This window comes from Coffea eugenioides, chromosome 5, assembly GCF_003713205.1.
Source record: "Coffea eugenioides isolate CCC68of chromosome 5, Ceug_1.0, whole genome shotgun sequence".
NCBI classification, from domain to species: domain Eukaryota; kingdom Viridiplantae; phylum Streptophyta; class Magnoliopsida; order Gentianales; family Rubiaceae; genus Coffea; species Coffea eugenioides.
The window spans coordinates 49,417,731-49,433,725 of record NC_040039.1 but is presented as its reverse complement, the minus strand read 5'-3'; the positions used below and the strand labels follow the sequence as shown (position 1 = coordinate 49,433,725).

General features: G+C 35.5%; 2 protein-coding genes across 2 annotated transcripts; one reads left to right on the top strand and one right to left on the bottom strand.

Annotated features, from left to right (window-relative positions):
* Nucleotides 1-1,314: 1,314 nt before the first annotated feature.
* LOC113771940 lies at nucleotides 1,315-1,957 on the bottom strand. Its single transcript, XM_027316486.1, has 2 exons — nucleotides 1,691-1,957; nucleotides 1,315-1,605 (listed from the first exon to the last, which is right to left on the bottom strand). The coding sequence occupies exons 1-2, from the start codon at nucleotides 1,955-1,957 to the stop codon at nucleotides 1,315-1,317; spliced, it is 558 nt and encodes a 185-aa protein (XP_027172287.1).
* A 7,453-nt stretch (nucleotides 1,958-9,410) lies between these two features.
* On the top strand, nucleotides 9,411-10,733 carry LOC113770043 (histone H2A.6). The gene is made up of 2 exons (XM_027314392.1): nucleotides 9,411-9,708; nucleotides 10,148-10,733. The coding sequence occupies exons 1-2, from the start codon at nucleotides 9,520-9,522 to the stop codon at nucleotides 10,355-10,357; spliced, it is 399 nt and encodes a 132-aa protein (XP_027170193.1). The 5' UTR covers nucleotides 9,411-9,519; the 3' UTR covers nucleotides 10,358-10,733.
* The last annotated feature ends 5,262 nt before the right edge of the window (nucleotides 10,734-15,995 follow it).

Below are 15,995 nucleotides of genomic sequence, written 5' to 3'. Positions count from 1 at the left end.
TGGCGAATTGCTACACTTGGGCACTTTATGGCTACCCATGTTTACTACAATGCGATTCTGTGTGGTTACTGTTTTTATCGCTTATCGATCGGAACGGAATTATTATGCTAACAATACCACCCCGCCCAATTTGGCATATGGAAGAGCCAAAAACTCTAATCAGGAGCAAGCAACCTTTCTAAAAAATCTTACCATGGAAAACAAATTAAAGTACCTGAAAGGGAATCACTTCAGCTTTCAGTACACTTTCGAAGTTGCATCATCATCATCACCACCATCATCATCATCTTCTTCTTCTTCGTTAACGTTGTCTTCAGCATCATCTTCTTCATCTTCAACGTCGTCTTCTGCACCATCTTGAAATCGTCTATCGCCCCATATTTGTCTTGACAAGTCATGTTTTTCCTGTTCAAGGGAATCTGGGAAGTTTACATCCTGAGTACCCATTGCTTCAGTAATATTCCTGAAAGAAACCTCCATCCCAACTATCCTTTCCGCCAAATCAGCCCGAGTAATTCCACGCCTGAGTATTGATTCCCCGACAAATTGATGCAGTTCAATAGAGCCCGGAGGAGGGATCTTTCTGCTGTTGTGGTGGAAGTAAAGAATGGACTTCAAGATTGCAATGTCCTGAAAATCCTTGTCTCGAAGATCAACCTCAACATCATTCTCGCCAGTAATTTCTTGATTATCTTGATGATCATGATCAAGACGACGTCTTTTCTTTGCGGAGAATGTAACAGGCTTTACGGTATGGGGATGAACTAAAAAACAATCTTCATCATAGTTTTGAGCATCATCTTCTTGAAAGCGGCTACCACCCCATATCTTTTTCGACAATTCAAACCTCTGCTTCAGGGAAGGATCGTTGAAAATTGGTTCTTCACCATCCTGTCTAACATTCATCTGGAAAAGCTTCCTCAGGAACCAACTCTTGATCTTCAATTGATACGTGGTGATATCTGGTAGCAATTCGCTTCCCTTGACGTATTCATAAAATGCTAAAGATTCAGCCATGGGAAACTCCCCTGTTTCAAACTGGTACTGAATCATCAACTGGAGGATTACAACGTACTGCTGATCACGTTGGTACTCATCAGTTGGGTCGAGAGAACTCATTTTTGTGGAAGAAAAAATGCACCAATTTCTTGACTGAAGGGAGAGTTGGAGACGGGGTTCTGGAGTATCCTTTTTCTTGAGAAAAGTTTATTGGTTTTGTTGGAGCTCCAGTTTATGCAAACCAGGCGACGCATGGATGAGCGAACACAGCAAAAGGATGCTCTGCTCATAAAACGCAAAGAACTTCTATTCCAGTTAGCGAATATTCCTAAACTCTGGAAAGGTGTTAGGAAACAGGTAATAACTCTTGACAACTACCATATCCAGATCCAAAGCAAGCATCTGAAGCTGTGACATAGAGAAGGGAAACTGGTCGAATTTGGTAATTACTGAATCCTTGCAAAAATCAATTCTGTTATTAGGTGCCCCTATAAGAGAAACTGAAGAAAGTTGAGGAACGTCTGCGAAGAGCATGTTTATCGTGGGTCCTTTATATACAAAACAGCTAAAATTGAGGGCTGGAACAACCTCAATAGCCTCCAACCCCTGGCAATATATAATTCCAAAGTGCTTCAGCTTATGATTAGGCGATTGAAGCCTCAAGTTAAGCAAAGATGGTGGCATCAGTAACAGATAACTTCTCCAGCAATGGACAATCAGAAAAGAGATGCAAGAGATGTTCTTCAACTAAATCAACAGAATGCAGCACTAGGGAAGTCAGTGCCTTCCATTCCAAACTTGAAGCCGATGGGAAACAGTAGATCTCATCCAAACTCCTGTTAGGTTTCAAAAAGGATGACAAGTCCAACTCAAGCCTCCGAACCCTCTTGGCTGCTGCAAAGGCAGTCCATGAATCAAGAAGACTGGCGTAAGTGTTGTCCAAATCAGGCTTACTCATTGGTTATACATTCTAACTAGATGACCGGTCTACCTATACACACTCAAATAGGGAAAATGAGCAACAAAATTTTAGAAAATCACAGATAACACGATAAATATAAATTTTGGTTATCGAACTTGAGAATATATATACATGAAGTGATGGTTTAATTTTTAAAAATAGATGGAAAAAGAGACGCTGAAATCCTTACAGCCGTGGTAAAGTCACTCTTGGCCTGTGAATTTTGTGATGATATTTACGGGGACGGAAAAATATAATTTGAACTTATCAATATAAATGGATAATGAGTTTCAGGTAGAATAATCCAACTCCAGAAAGCCTTGTATTCTTCAAATAGATCGCCCACCGACCATAAAATGATGTATTATCAGATTCATCTTTATGGCCAAGAAGCCAAAAAAGAGTAAATAAAAGTCAAATTGTAAAAATCTTATCTAACCACGGAAAAGCAAACGACTTTCTATCCAGCATAGCCTTCTTTCTTCTTTTAGTACTAGTGCTTCGTGACCCAGTATTTATATTTTATCAATGGATATAGCGAATGATATATGTAGAAATATTTACAAAACTAGGATTAGTTGAAAGCTGATAAAAAGGGCCAATTTCAACAGGTGCCAGGAAATATTGAAGTGGGTAACTTGAAGCTGGATTCGGGCCCCAGACGGTTTCCAAACAGCCGAATTCGCCACCAACGATCCCTTCTTACCCTGCACTCACCCAGCCCAATTTTCAATTTAAAGAGAAATTAAAACTGGAAAGTAAAATAAATCAAGGATTGAAATCAGATAACCAACAAGAATTCCGAATTTGCAAAACAATCCTCTTCCCTACCATCCAAAACAATCCAAAGTATAATAGTAGATACTACACCATCCTCTTCCCTACCATCATCCTCACCATACCAGCTTTCATTTTCCAAGCAAGAAATTACTGCTACTAAAACAACATCCCAGAGACAAATTAGCCAAACAAAAAAAAAAAAACAGAGAAATTATTACTGGTGAATCAGTAACCAGGGTCCTGAAGTAGCTAGCCACCTTCAAAAGTTGTATTCTTGATCTCTCTGCCTCTTCTAGGATTATCCCTCTTTAATTTCTGTTCTCTTTCTCAAAATAAAAAAATAAAAAAAAAAGAAGAAGAAGAAGAAGCTTCATCAAGAGAAATGTCAACATCCGGAGGAAACGAACCAGCCGCCAAGAAATTCAAGATTGGTGATGGAGGAGGACGAGTGCCACCGAGGAACCTTCGCGAGGAGTATCTTAGAATCCTCAACTTAATGCTTAAGTACCGCACCAGATTCTGGGTTTTCCCCAGTGCTAACTCTCCTGAATTCCACCAATTTGTGTGGGCAAAAGGCTTTGCAAACATTTCTCAAGAAAGATTGACCCGTGCACTTCTTTTCATGGAGGAGTCTTTTCGGGATATTGTCCGAAGTCGAGGCATCAACACACATTTCATGAACCGCTATCTGGAGGAGAGATTTCGATTGTCTCAGTTAATATGGGGTCAGATTAATCAAGATTCAGATGCTGTTCATGAAAAGGGAGTTGTCGTAGAGAATCCTGATGATCTTGACGACGTTGTTGATGAGGCGCAGGATGTTATGGATACCGCAATCTTGAGGGCCCTTTATGAGTTCATAACTGGCAATGGTGGAGCGGTCCCTGAACCTGACTCTGATGTGTTCTACAACTTTCTTGGCAATATACCGATTCCCAACATACCACAGGACCTTTTGGTAGACAGAATCTTGATGCTGGAGGAGAACTTCAACAGAATCGAAACTATAAGGATGATGGAATTCGACGATAGTGTAAAATTCGCAAACCCATGGCGCGAGGAGATATATAACTTGTCAATGAAGATTTGGGGTTATGAAAATGGAAGAGTAGGTGAACTATACGATGTTGCTGAAATGATTTATGCAGATCAAAACGGACAAGATTTTGAGGGTGACGAACAAGATGGTCATCTCCTCGTCAACGAGGGCGCAGGTGTTGGAAACCTAGGAGATGAACGAGATGGTCAAGTTGGTGCTGAAGACGGAGGAGCTCAAGAAGATGGCCAGGGTGGGGTTGAAGCCGGAGGAGTTCAAGAAGATGATCTGGGTACTGTTGAAGACTGAGTCAATTACGAAGAGGATGATGATGCTGGTGTTTAAGCACTCAAGCGCCAAAAGATAATTGAGAATGAAATTGTTGAAAGGACTCGAGTACTTTTTCGCTGATCTTTTCTTCTTCTTTTCTTCACTTGCTAGGATTTCTCGAAGGTTGTTACTCATTATTAGGGATTAAGCCATTCTATTGATTCATATTAGCTGAATATTTTACGATGATTAGCATTAGCATCTTTGGATTGTAAACTAGCAAGAAATTTTGTTGTTTTGGACTTGCATTCTGATTTTGCATGGGCAGTGTTGAAGGAGCTTGATAATAAGGGTGGATCATGGACGCATGCATCCTTGATTGGTGGAAACTGGGCTGATATTCTGTAAATCAATTCTTGCAGAAATCAGAGAAAAGTTGTATGAAGAAATGACTTACAATACATGACCTCGCTTACGTAATTGTATATGCACTTTAACATTTCTTCTTTTTTTTTTCCCTTCACAATATTCTGGTGAGGGGTTTAAACGTGGATTTTTTTTTTTTTCTTTTTCTTTTTACTTGCTTTGGGTGAAGTGATACTGCATGAATTGGTTTTGTGGAACAAGACCTAACTATTCATCACTTTTCCGGATTTTTTCTTATAACTGAACATTTTTTCATGTCAAACGACAATTCATACACACACATATATGTATATATACACACGTATCCGGAATCTTGATAATACCAGAAATAGTTACTCCTACATAAGATGAAAAACTGCCCTCATGTCTTATTGTGTTCATTCTTTCAGCCACATAGGGAAAATTTTCCCCCTGGCATTATTTACAAGCTTAGCAGCAAGCTGAGCCAATTTATGACTTGCAACATTTCTTATTCTATCTAGGATTCTTCTATTTTATGGCTTGAGGACACGTGACAAGGGCGAATTTCTCAGAATATTGTCAAAATTGAAAATTGTCAAAAAATGGTGTCCTTGGAAGGTGGGTTCCAAATTAGGGGTCGCTGCGTCGTTGACGTGCAGCTTCTAATAAAAATACTTTTAATTTTCATTTATTTTGGGTTGCTTTAGCTTTCTTTTTTTTTTTTTTTTTGCAAAAGCTTCGCCGCTCATTCCATAAGCGGCGACGTTTTTATTATTTTTTTATGCAAAATTGCAAAAGCTTTTCCATCGCTGCTCAAATCTACCTTTGCTCATCACAAGGGGCGACGGTTTTATTTTATTTTTTTTAAATTTTCCAAAAGCTTCGCCGCCCAAGAAATGAGCGGCGAAGAAATTTAATTTTTTTTATTTTGCAAAGTTTTAATCTTTTTCGCGTCGCAGATCATCTCACGAGTGGCGATACATTCCTTTTATTTTTTAATAAAATGTAATCGCGGCGAAAGTTATTTTTTTTCTTGCTTAATTAGGGTTTAGAGTTTAACATTTTACATGAAACCCTAATTTTCAAGTCCCTCACTGTGTAACCTTTGAACCCTAATTTTAAAATCAAAATTCCTAAATTGTATTACTAAAATCCTATTATAAACTAGAATTATCAAAAATTTAATATATAATATTAGAATTATGTTAATTTTATAAATTTAGATGATAATCAAATATGCTATTAAATTACAAATAAAATTTGACTAAGTCATATTTTTGAAATATTTTAATGTTAATGTTAATTTAAATAATGATAAATAATGCAGCATTGAACAATATTTATAGAATGTAATAATGATAATAAATTAGGCTTAATTAGGATTTAGCGTTTAACATTTTACGTAACATGAAACCCCTAATTTTCAAGCCCTCATACTGTAATGAGGCGAATTTCTTGCAATATTGTCAAAATTAAAAATCACCACAAAATTGGTGATATTTGAGAGGGGTTTCTAAATGAGGAGTCGCCGCAAATCGGATGTGAGGCTTCCAGTAAAAATGCTTTTAATTTTCATTTATTTTGGGTTGCTTTAGTTTTCTTTTAGTTTTCTAAAACCGTATTACTAAAATCCTATTATAAACCAGAATTGTCAAAAAATTAATATACGATATTATGTTAATTTTATAAATTTAGTAAATAATCAAGTATGCTATTAAAATACTAATAAAAATTTGCCTAAGTCATATTTTTGAAATTTTTTAATGTTAATGTTAACTTAAATAATGATAAATAATGAAAAATTGAACAATATTTATAGGATGTAATAATTAGCATATGAACTTAAATGATAATAAAACTACGAGTTCGATAAAAAAATTCAAAAATTCTAAATATCACCCATCAACGCACATCTTGCCTTTATCGCGCGATGCGGTTGAATAGCCACATTTCCAATAAATCCTTCTGTGTGGTAGATTTCGTCCTAATTGGAGTAGTGCTACTTTGATTGGAAATTGTTTTTGGATTAAATCAGTACCTTTAATTTTGTAGATCTGGTGGATAACTAACGTCACAAATTCAAATTGCGGCATTATTTTTTTTTAAAAAAATTAGGGCATAGCCGTCACTTTTTTTATAAAAGAAATAAAAAATTAATAAGCTGCGGAACCACGACCGTTGGTTAGTGATGGACAGTGGGAAAACTATCGCTGCAATTGAGATTTGCGGTTTTACTTTAAAAAAAACATAATCACTTTTTAAAAAAATTGTGATTTCACTTTTAAAAAATTTATTTTGGCCGGGAAAAAAAACTGACGCTCAAATTTGATTTGCGGCATCAGCGGAAAAAAATGAATGCTTGATGAGCGGCGAAAGATTGCAAAAAAAAAATAAAAAATACAGTGAATGCAAAAGCTTCGCCGCTCATCAAAAAACAGTGAATGCAAATGAGCAGCGAAGCTTTTGCAAAAAATAATAAAATAAAGAAAACTAAAGCAACCAAAATAAAATGAAAATTAAAAGTATTTTTATTGGAAGCCTCGTATCGGAAATGCGGCGACTTCTAAATCAGAAACGCCTCCCAGACTGCACCAATTTTATGACAAATTTTTATTTTAGCAATATTTTGAGAATTTTGCCCATGACAAGAGGTGGAATTGGTAATTAGCTGTCTACAAAGGTCTTTTTTTTTGGCTAAAGTTTATTAAATTAAGGATTGAGTATGCTGTCTAAAATGTATACATGGATCCATTCCCTATATTTTATAGGGTTTGGTTCGAGACACCTGTTAGGAAATGTTCATGTATTAGTTTTTTTTTTATTAATGTTTCTTATACTAACAGTGTATATATTATCAGTTTTAGATGAATAACAACTATACAAAATTTGAATTTGAAATTCAACTTTTGTACATTTATCATAAATCTAACGGTGATAATGTATACACTGTCAATGTATATAAAATTTATCATTTTTTTAGCAAAAGTATTTATTTTGGGAAAGTGTCAATAAATAGAGCATGTATATTTATGTGTTAAATTAGGTATAATATAAGTATTTTAATATGTGCCCTTTTATTTTATATTCTAATTGCGTGCTTTCACAAAATAGAAAAAATCCTTTTATTTGTGTGTGAAAAACATTCATCTTAGCTCCTCAATGTCTTTGAGAATTGTTGCTATGCTCAAGAGCAAAGAGTTAATCTTATATACACTGATGATAATATACTATTATGATTACATGTATGCCTATATAACACATAGCAAAATTTAAATTTAAATGAATTATTGTGCATCTAATAGTGATGGTATATTAAGTGTCTGTGTATCAAAATTAATCCTAAAATTATTGTACTTAAAAGAAAATTTAGCCTAAGGATAAGTTTAGAAACCTCTCCTGAGGATTTTGATAGTCTCACTGCCCTCCCTTAAGATTTTCAAAATATCAGAAATCTCCCCTAAAACTAATTAGCTAGTAAAAAATCAGTTCAATTCAAATACAAAAACAATATAAAATTGGTATTAGGAGAAAGAAAACAATTTAATTCATAACTACTCCTAAGCTTTGCATTATATAGTTAATTTACTAAAACAATATATATCTATTTTAACTTTATTAAATGTGAGGCGATGTAACTGTTACCGCATTCATAGAGCGTAAACAAAAGATCAACTTTCTAACTCTATAACAAGTTTAGCAACTCAAAGTCTCATTTACATATTGCACGTGTAATATTATATTATTACATTTATTATAACACATCAGTTGCATAATCTGCTACAAGAGAAACAAAACATATAAACTCTACTATAGCCAATATTTCGATTTAAAAATGACCATTTGTTGAATATTCACAAGCAAGAAAAAAAATTGTCATAATTAAAAGAATTTTCAATTTGGTAGCATCCAACTAACAATCTTTACCTATATTTCATACAACATCAACACTTGTTTTTTATGACAACAAAAATAACAATTAGGATAAAAAAAAAGGAAAAACACTATGATTGAAACCAATCACCAAATGGAGCAGATCATACAGAACATAATACAAACTACATAATATCATGTTTTCTATTTTTTGTTTGATACAAGTTATTCTTTTTCACTTGTAAGGTGACTATTAAGCATGACCATCAATAATTACCTTCACATCTGCAATAATATAATAAAAATTTCCAAAATTTAAGAGCAAAATCTTAGACACCAAAATTTTGAGAGCAAATTCCCTTGTCAAGTCTCCTAAATCCTTAGATATGATTAAAGAAGCTCTATTTCTCTTATTCCACAAAAATCACTAAAGTTTGAATCATTACTTCTACTCATGCATATCAATTATCAATCACAGAAGGGTGTTTACATCTACCCCTTTTTGTAATGACATATTAGAAATATTTTAAAAAAACTTTTAAATTGTCATTATTTCTGTTAAATCTAGTTAATAACAATTTAACTAATCATATGAACATAAATGGGAAATATCTCTCAAGTTGTGTGGATAATTAAGTCATTTTCAGTAACTCCAATGACTTAATAGGGGAGGTTTTTGATATTTTAGAATGTGTGGATAATTAAGTCATTTTCAATAATTGATGTGATAATTAGACTCCAATGACTTAATAGGGGAGGTTTTTGATATTTAGAAATTTTAGGGGAGGGCAATGAAACTGTTAGAAACTTCGGGGAGGTTTCTGATAATAGGTTTCCGAAATTAACCCTTTAGCCTAACTTGAATTGTAAGTAAGACCAAGGTAGAAATGTCAAATTCGGATTCCCCACGTAATCCAACACCCCACGTTGTTTCAAATCGCCACACAAAACAGGATCCTTCAAGCGGCGAAGTGCGTTGCAATACTAAATCCAACCGTTCGTTCACAAGTTCATCCAACGCTTCACTTTCACGATCCGTGCACCTTTAACTGATTGGTTGCTTTTAAAATCCCTAACCACTATATAAATCCCAAACCGACCCTCGTACGCAAGCCACTCACAAACTCCCTCTCTCTCCCGGCCCATAACTCTCCTGAGTTCTCTTCCGTCAATCTTTCTAATCTTTAACACTTTCAGGAATTAATTAGTGAAATCTATGGCGGGCCGTGGAAAAACTCTAGGTTCCGGAGCTGCGAAGAAGGCCCAGTCGAGGAGCAGCAAGGCCGGGCTTCAGTTTCCCGTTGGTCGTATCGCCCGGTTCCTTAAGGCCGGAAAATATGCCGAGCGTGTTGGTGCCGGAGCTCCCGTCTACCTCGCTGCCGTGCTTGAGTACCTTGCTGCTGAGGTACAGCATATTTTCGTTTGTGATTTCTTTTAATTTCAACCTTGTCTGAAATGCCCCAATTGTTAGGGTTTCTAGTTCTATTTTTCAATAATTGGCTTTTTAGTCGATTGAATTGGACGACGGACGTCTTGTTTTCTTTTTAATTTCAAAGATACGTTTAGATCCCTAATTTCTAGGGTTCTATTCTATCTGTATTAATTTGGTGATTTTTTTTGGCTAAATTTGAAATTTTAGTTTCTAGGGTTTCTGACTATAAGATCTTGGAATGTTTGGTTTCGATTTAATCGGTTGTTAACTCAATGGATAGTTTTTAACCACTTTTTATACCAATGAAGTGGGCAGTTGGATGTGTTTTCAATTTTAGGATTTCAGATCTCTGGCTTTAGGATTGTTAAATAGAATGTTTGCTAATAAATGTTTGGGTATTGGGTGATCTCAGGTGCTTGAGTTGGCTGGAAACGCAGCAAGGGACAACAAGAAGACCAGAATTGTGCCAAGGCATATTCAGTTGGCTGTGAGGAACGATGAGGAGTTGAGCAAGCTTCTTGGGGATGTGACCATTGCTAATGGTGGAGTGATGCCAAACATTCACAACCTTTTGCTTCCAAAGAAGACTGGAACCTCCTCCAAGCCGGCAGAGGATGACTAGATGATGAACAGAAAAAGATAGTAGCTGGAGACTTAGCTTTGATCAATTTGAAATCAAATTAGCTGTGTTGTCTTTTAGGGTTTATAAGTATGAGGGTATTGAGGGTCAGATCAACGTAGTGGTGCTTTAATTGTTGTTGTTTTTTTTTGGGTATTTTTTTGAATTTTTAGTGATAGGTGTTTTTAGGTTTGATGTTAGTTCTATGTGAATATAAATGGACGAATGGATCAATGAATCTGAACTGGTTCTGCTATCGTTCTAACAGTTGTGAAATGCTGATATTTATGAGAGAGATTGATTCAATGAGGCTTCTGCTATCTTGGTACTGAATTCTACGCAATTTAGTTACCGATGTTGTTCGGTAATGGTTTCCTTAGTTTATCGACTTTCTTCTCTTAGTTGTTGTATGTGATGATGGATGGATGTGTCCCCTTTTTAGCGTGCCAATAATTTGTATTTAATACATCAACTGGCTCCTGCAACTGATGGAGCAAACGAGTGGGTGACAAACTTTTTAATTGTACAAGTTGATAATTGCTTGGTTTGCTGAAGATACCTTGGTAGAGAAATTGGTTGGATTGGTATTTGAACTGCTGCTTGTATTAACTTCGGCTTTTGATGGGAATATATTACTTTATTGCATGAATGAGCTTTATTTGTATAGGATGCTATCTGGCCTTGATTGATTGTCTGCTTGGCTGACTTTAACGCAAGGCCTTTGCCAATTCAATTCTCTCTCTTAGTTTGTTTCAAGGCCGAAGAGGACAATTAGCATTAGCATAATGATTTGCTGGTTGTCTTGTTGGTTTTCATTCATTGACAATCCAGATCCGCAATGTGATTCCTGCGCAATTTCAGGACTACTCTAGGGTAAATGCGACATCACCTTCCACTTATAGTTCGTACTCTTCTGGTTGCTTGTGAGTGCCCTTGGGAGTCTCTGGGTACGATATGAAATTATAAATGTGACTTTTTCCATACCAGATACGGAAGTACCATATAATCACCTTCTTGCGAGTATTTCTAGTTTGTGTTACCATCCATGTCTGTCGTGATGCATCACGTAGTCATGGTTAAGGGCTTGTCTGGGTCAAGTTCTGTTTGAGTTCTCGTGGGCACTTTTCTAGTAGTGCGACGATGGATGATAGCTGGCTAAAACTGATTGGACCTCTTGCTCCTGGCCATCGTCAAGTGTTTTGCTCGGTAGAAGAAATCAATGTCCAGTTCATAAGAACTCTAAAAATGTTCTAATATTACAAGTATATAATAATTGATTACTTCTTCAGTTCTTTCACATGTAGCGCTGCAAATAAACTTTGTCGTGGGAGCACTGCACGAACTTTTTCTTCATGTATTGGTATCTATGGTATGGTTGGTGTTGGCAAAACCACTTTGGCTTCATGTATTTATAAGAATCTCTTGAATGGAACTTGATTTTTGGGTTATGTTTACTGGGTCACTACCTCGCAAGAGGCGAGCACTCCCAGATTACAGAATGTCATTGCCAGAGCCATAAACTTTGGATATCTCAGGTCAAATTAAAATAAGATAACCGCCGAAAAATTGTTCCATGCCTTAAAGAGAAGGGAAAAAAATTTGTGATAGTAGTGGATGATATATGGAACCAATTTTATGTGGAGTGGATTGGAACTTCTGTTGGTGTAATCCAAGAAAGTTGGTTGTAATCAGTCAATTATTAGAAGTACGTCGTAGAATGGGTTGCCAAAAGGAAATAAAAGTAGAACCTCTTTGATGGAAAGAAACTTGGAGGCTGTTTCTAGCTACATTTGGTCGTCCCGATGAGCTTCCATCAGATGTAAAAAGCCAAGTTCCTACTAGATTTGGCTTAAGTATGGCCTCATACCCCATTTCTTTGTTTTCCCCCCTTTTAAAATGGATTACCCTATTCCAATCAATTTAATACTATGAAAAAGAAAAGAATTATTTTTATATACACTAACAACACCGTGTACACTTTCATTATTGAATATATGATGCGTAATTTAAATTTGAACTTAAAATCTAAATTTTATATATGTGCACGCATTTAATCTTGATAGTGTATATAATCAGGATTAACTCCAATAAAAATATTTTTGTTAGATGTTTTACTTTATTTGTGCCAAATTGTCAATCAGGCTGCAAAGTGATTGAAGTTCCTTCTTAATATAAGACAATCAAAAATGGACGTTTATCTTCGTGTGAGATGGTTTCCCTTCAGCAAGTGATTGAAGTTTTTTTTTTAATTAACTTTTGTCCTTTTTCATTTCCAATGGTTTGGATTTGTCATAATGGATTGCTGGTTCTGGACCCAAATTGAGTGAGCCCAATACAGTTATGACATGTATTATGGAAATTACTCTATCTGAGTTCGGATTCCGACGCCCAGGCCCATTGACAAGCACGGGTGCATCTTTTATGAGCCTTTGATCGGACTAACAAATATACTTTGTGAGTGAAAAAAAAAAAAGAAGAAAAACTTGGAAGAATTTAAACTAGTCCATCTAAGGAAGACAGAGAAATCTGAATCAATCTACCACATGATCTTCTCAAAGAAAAAAAAAATTTTAACTTACATTTTAGATTTTCATAAATGAAGGTCGTCTAGAAATTAAAATGCATATAATCTACTAATGTACTGAGTTTAGGGAGACAGAAATCGAGAAATAGTTTGATACATTGATCATACAAAATAAGTTGGTTAATCTACTTCCAGCTAGGGCCCGTTTGGACAGCCATTTTCCGACGAAAAATTGCGTCGTTTTTTGTGATCACATTTCCTTATTATCTTTTTCCCTCACATACATCAAATCGTTACAGTAATTTTTCTACAAAAAATTCAAGAAAATGCAATCCAAACAACGCCAGCCTGTATTATTGGTTCATGAACTAGAACTGAAGCCATATCATCAACACGTGCTGGCATTGGATGACTGAATAGATGTGCCATGTGTCGCCTCTAAGATGATGAAGCCGCTATTAAATCACCAATTTAAACAGCTAATCGCTCTGCTAAGCCTATTATTTATTTCTTCACAATTCACAAAGCAATTAATGTGCTTTTTTTTTTTCCCCAAACTTGTAGACAACTTGGCTTCGTTTGTGCTGCGTTTACATAATCAAAAGTTGCATCGGCCCTAGTGGAATGAGTGACCAGGTTGCAACCATTCAGGAAGGTTTATAAAATTTCATATTTATATTATGTTGAAATTGATTTACATTCTGAATAAACAAAGTTACATTTTGTTAAATTGAACGAAGCCTCTCAGAAACTGTCCATCTGACAGCGATTTGACTCCCTGGTTCGGCCAAGTGTCCAATGGCTTTGTATTTGGCATTCGGCTAATTTTTACTTCCCTCCAACAACCATGACCCATTGATCACGGGTCCAGCACAGGAGCTCATAAAATCCAGATAAAAAGAGTGGACCCAAATTTCTATGGATGCAACCATGCAATTTGAAGAGTTGCAGTTGTGGGCCAAGGTCCAAGGTCTGCGCTAAGAGTTAAGTGAAAAGTTATTCTACTCCCCTATGGTTTGACGTAATTGCAGGATACTACCCCTCATATTTAGATAATTACATTAACCTCTATAGGCTGCGTGAAAGGAAAATGGTAAACCCAAAATACTATTTTCACCAAATCTTTCGTATAGAAAATCAAAACTTCTTTGCAATTATTCTTTGTTATGTTTTGTGTTAGAAACACAAGAAAATTGAGGGGTTAAAAAATGGAAAGCTAATGACCAAAAAAGTAACTTAGGGAAATAAAGAGATGAAGACAGTTAGAAGGGAAAAAATTGAGGCAAGGGAACAACAGCGATTGGAGAGTAGCGACCATAAGATTATGCATCTCGTGCTTGACATTTTTGAATTCTAATTCCGCCTGCTTCATTTTCCCGTTTTCTTTTTCTCTTTTTCATCCTAATGTAATATTTTTCACTCACATTCTTGTTTTCTGGGTATTAAAAAGAGATTTAATGGTAATTTAGTGGTTGTGATTGAGATTTCAAGATTCAGAAGTTTGGATTCAAATTCCCTTTTCTTCTCTCCTCTTTCTTAAATCCCACCATTCTCTTATTAGAAAAATGCTCCTTCCTTACTTCTTAAATTTCACCATTCTCTTATTAGAAAATTATTTTGATCATTAGATTTAAAATTAAAGTCACAAGATATAGTTGAAACTCCTCCTTATTTCTTAAACCTCACTGTTCTCTTATTAGAAAAAAAAAATTTTGGTCTATTTAGTTAAGGTTAAGGTCACAAGATTGTCTATTAGTTAGAAAAATGTTTTGGTCTATTAGTTAAAATTGACCTAACAACGCATCTTCACAGACCAAGAACTACGAGATCACCCTTTCATTTTGGGGTGACAGAGGGATCGTATCATTCGAGCCGTTTTTTTTCATGTCTTTCCGGGGGTCACAAGATCTAGTTGAGACATCTTCCTTGTTTCTTAAATCCACAATTCTCTTATTAGAAAAATATTTTGGTCTATTAGTTATAAGTTGAGGTCACAAGATCTAGTTGAGACTCCAAGATCTGAAAGTCTTGAATTTTAATTCTCCTCCTACCTACTTGTTTCTTAAATTCCACTTCTTCCATATTAGAAAAAATATTTACAAATATTTGTTTTGTTTTGTAACACCCATCCCCTTCCCTTGTTAGAAAAATGTTTTGATGTATTAGTTAAGGTTGAGACCGCAAAATTTAGAAGTCTTGGTTCTAATCGTCCTTCTGCCTATTCGCTTCTTAAATTCCAAATCTTTCCTATTAGAAAAAAAATATTAAAAAATTTTTTGGTTTGTTTTGCAACAATTAAATGTTAAAATAAGAACAGTAAGTGTATTATCCAACTGTAAGGAGGGTTTCTTCCGACTATGAGAAACTTCATGGGAGGAATGTGAAACTATCCTAATGATTTTACACTCTTTCGCGACGATGATGCAAGTCTTATAACGGAATTCATGATACATGACATAATTCTCACGCACAATAATTTCCCTTTTCTCTTATAAGATACAAGGTCTCTCTTAGCATGAAATATTAGTATATGTATGTCTTATTACAAACTAGTTTGTGGATTTAGTCCCTTTTTCTCTTTATTCTTTCAAAAGATGCACATAATTCTCGAAATGAAACCTTTGTGAAATTAACTCTTTAGCTAAAGTTCATTCCATTCCTCATTCTAAGTGGAAACATATGCTCTATCAACCCTGTCATTTAGGTTTCTTGGTGCCAACTCTCCGGTGTATGCCAATGACAAGCTGGAATTCTTAAAAAACGGGCTGCGAAGAAATTGGACTGAGAGCTTCATATGTTAACATGGTATTGCCTCCCTGTACAAGGGCTAGTCAGTGTAAATTCCTTTGGTAACATTTCGGCTTTATCAGCAAGACAATTTGTCCCAAGAACCCTTTCCTCAAAAACAAAAGCAAAAGAACACAAAACAAAACAGTGTGGGAGCTGAATTGCCATGGCCCAATGGCTCCTGTTTTCTGTAACTTCTCTCAAGGAACCTAACCCTAAAATATATTCTCTTTTTTTTTTTCTCATGTCAGAGACAAATCCCTTGACTGGACCACAGTTGCCACATTCTATGGTAGTATTACATAGGATCAATAACCAAATCACAATTCC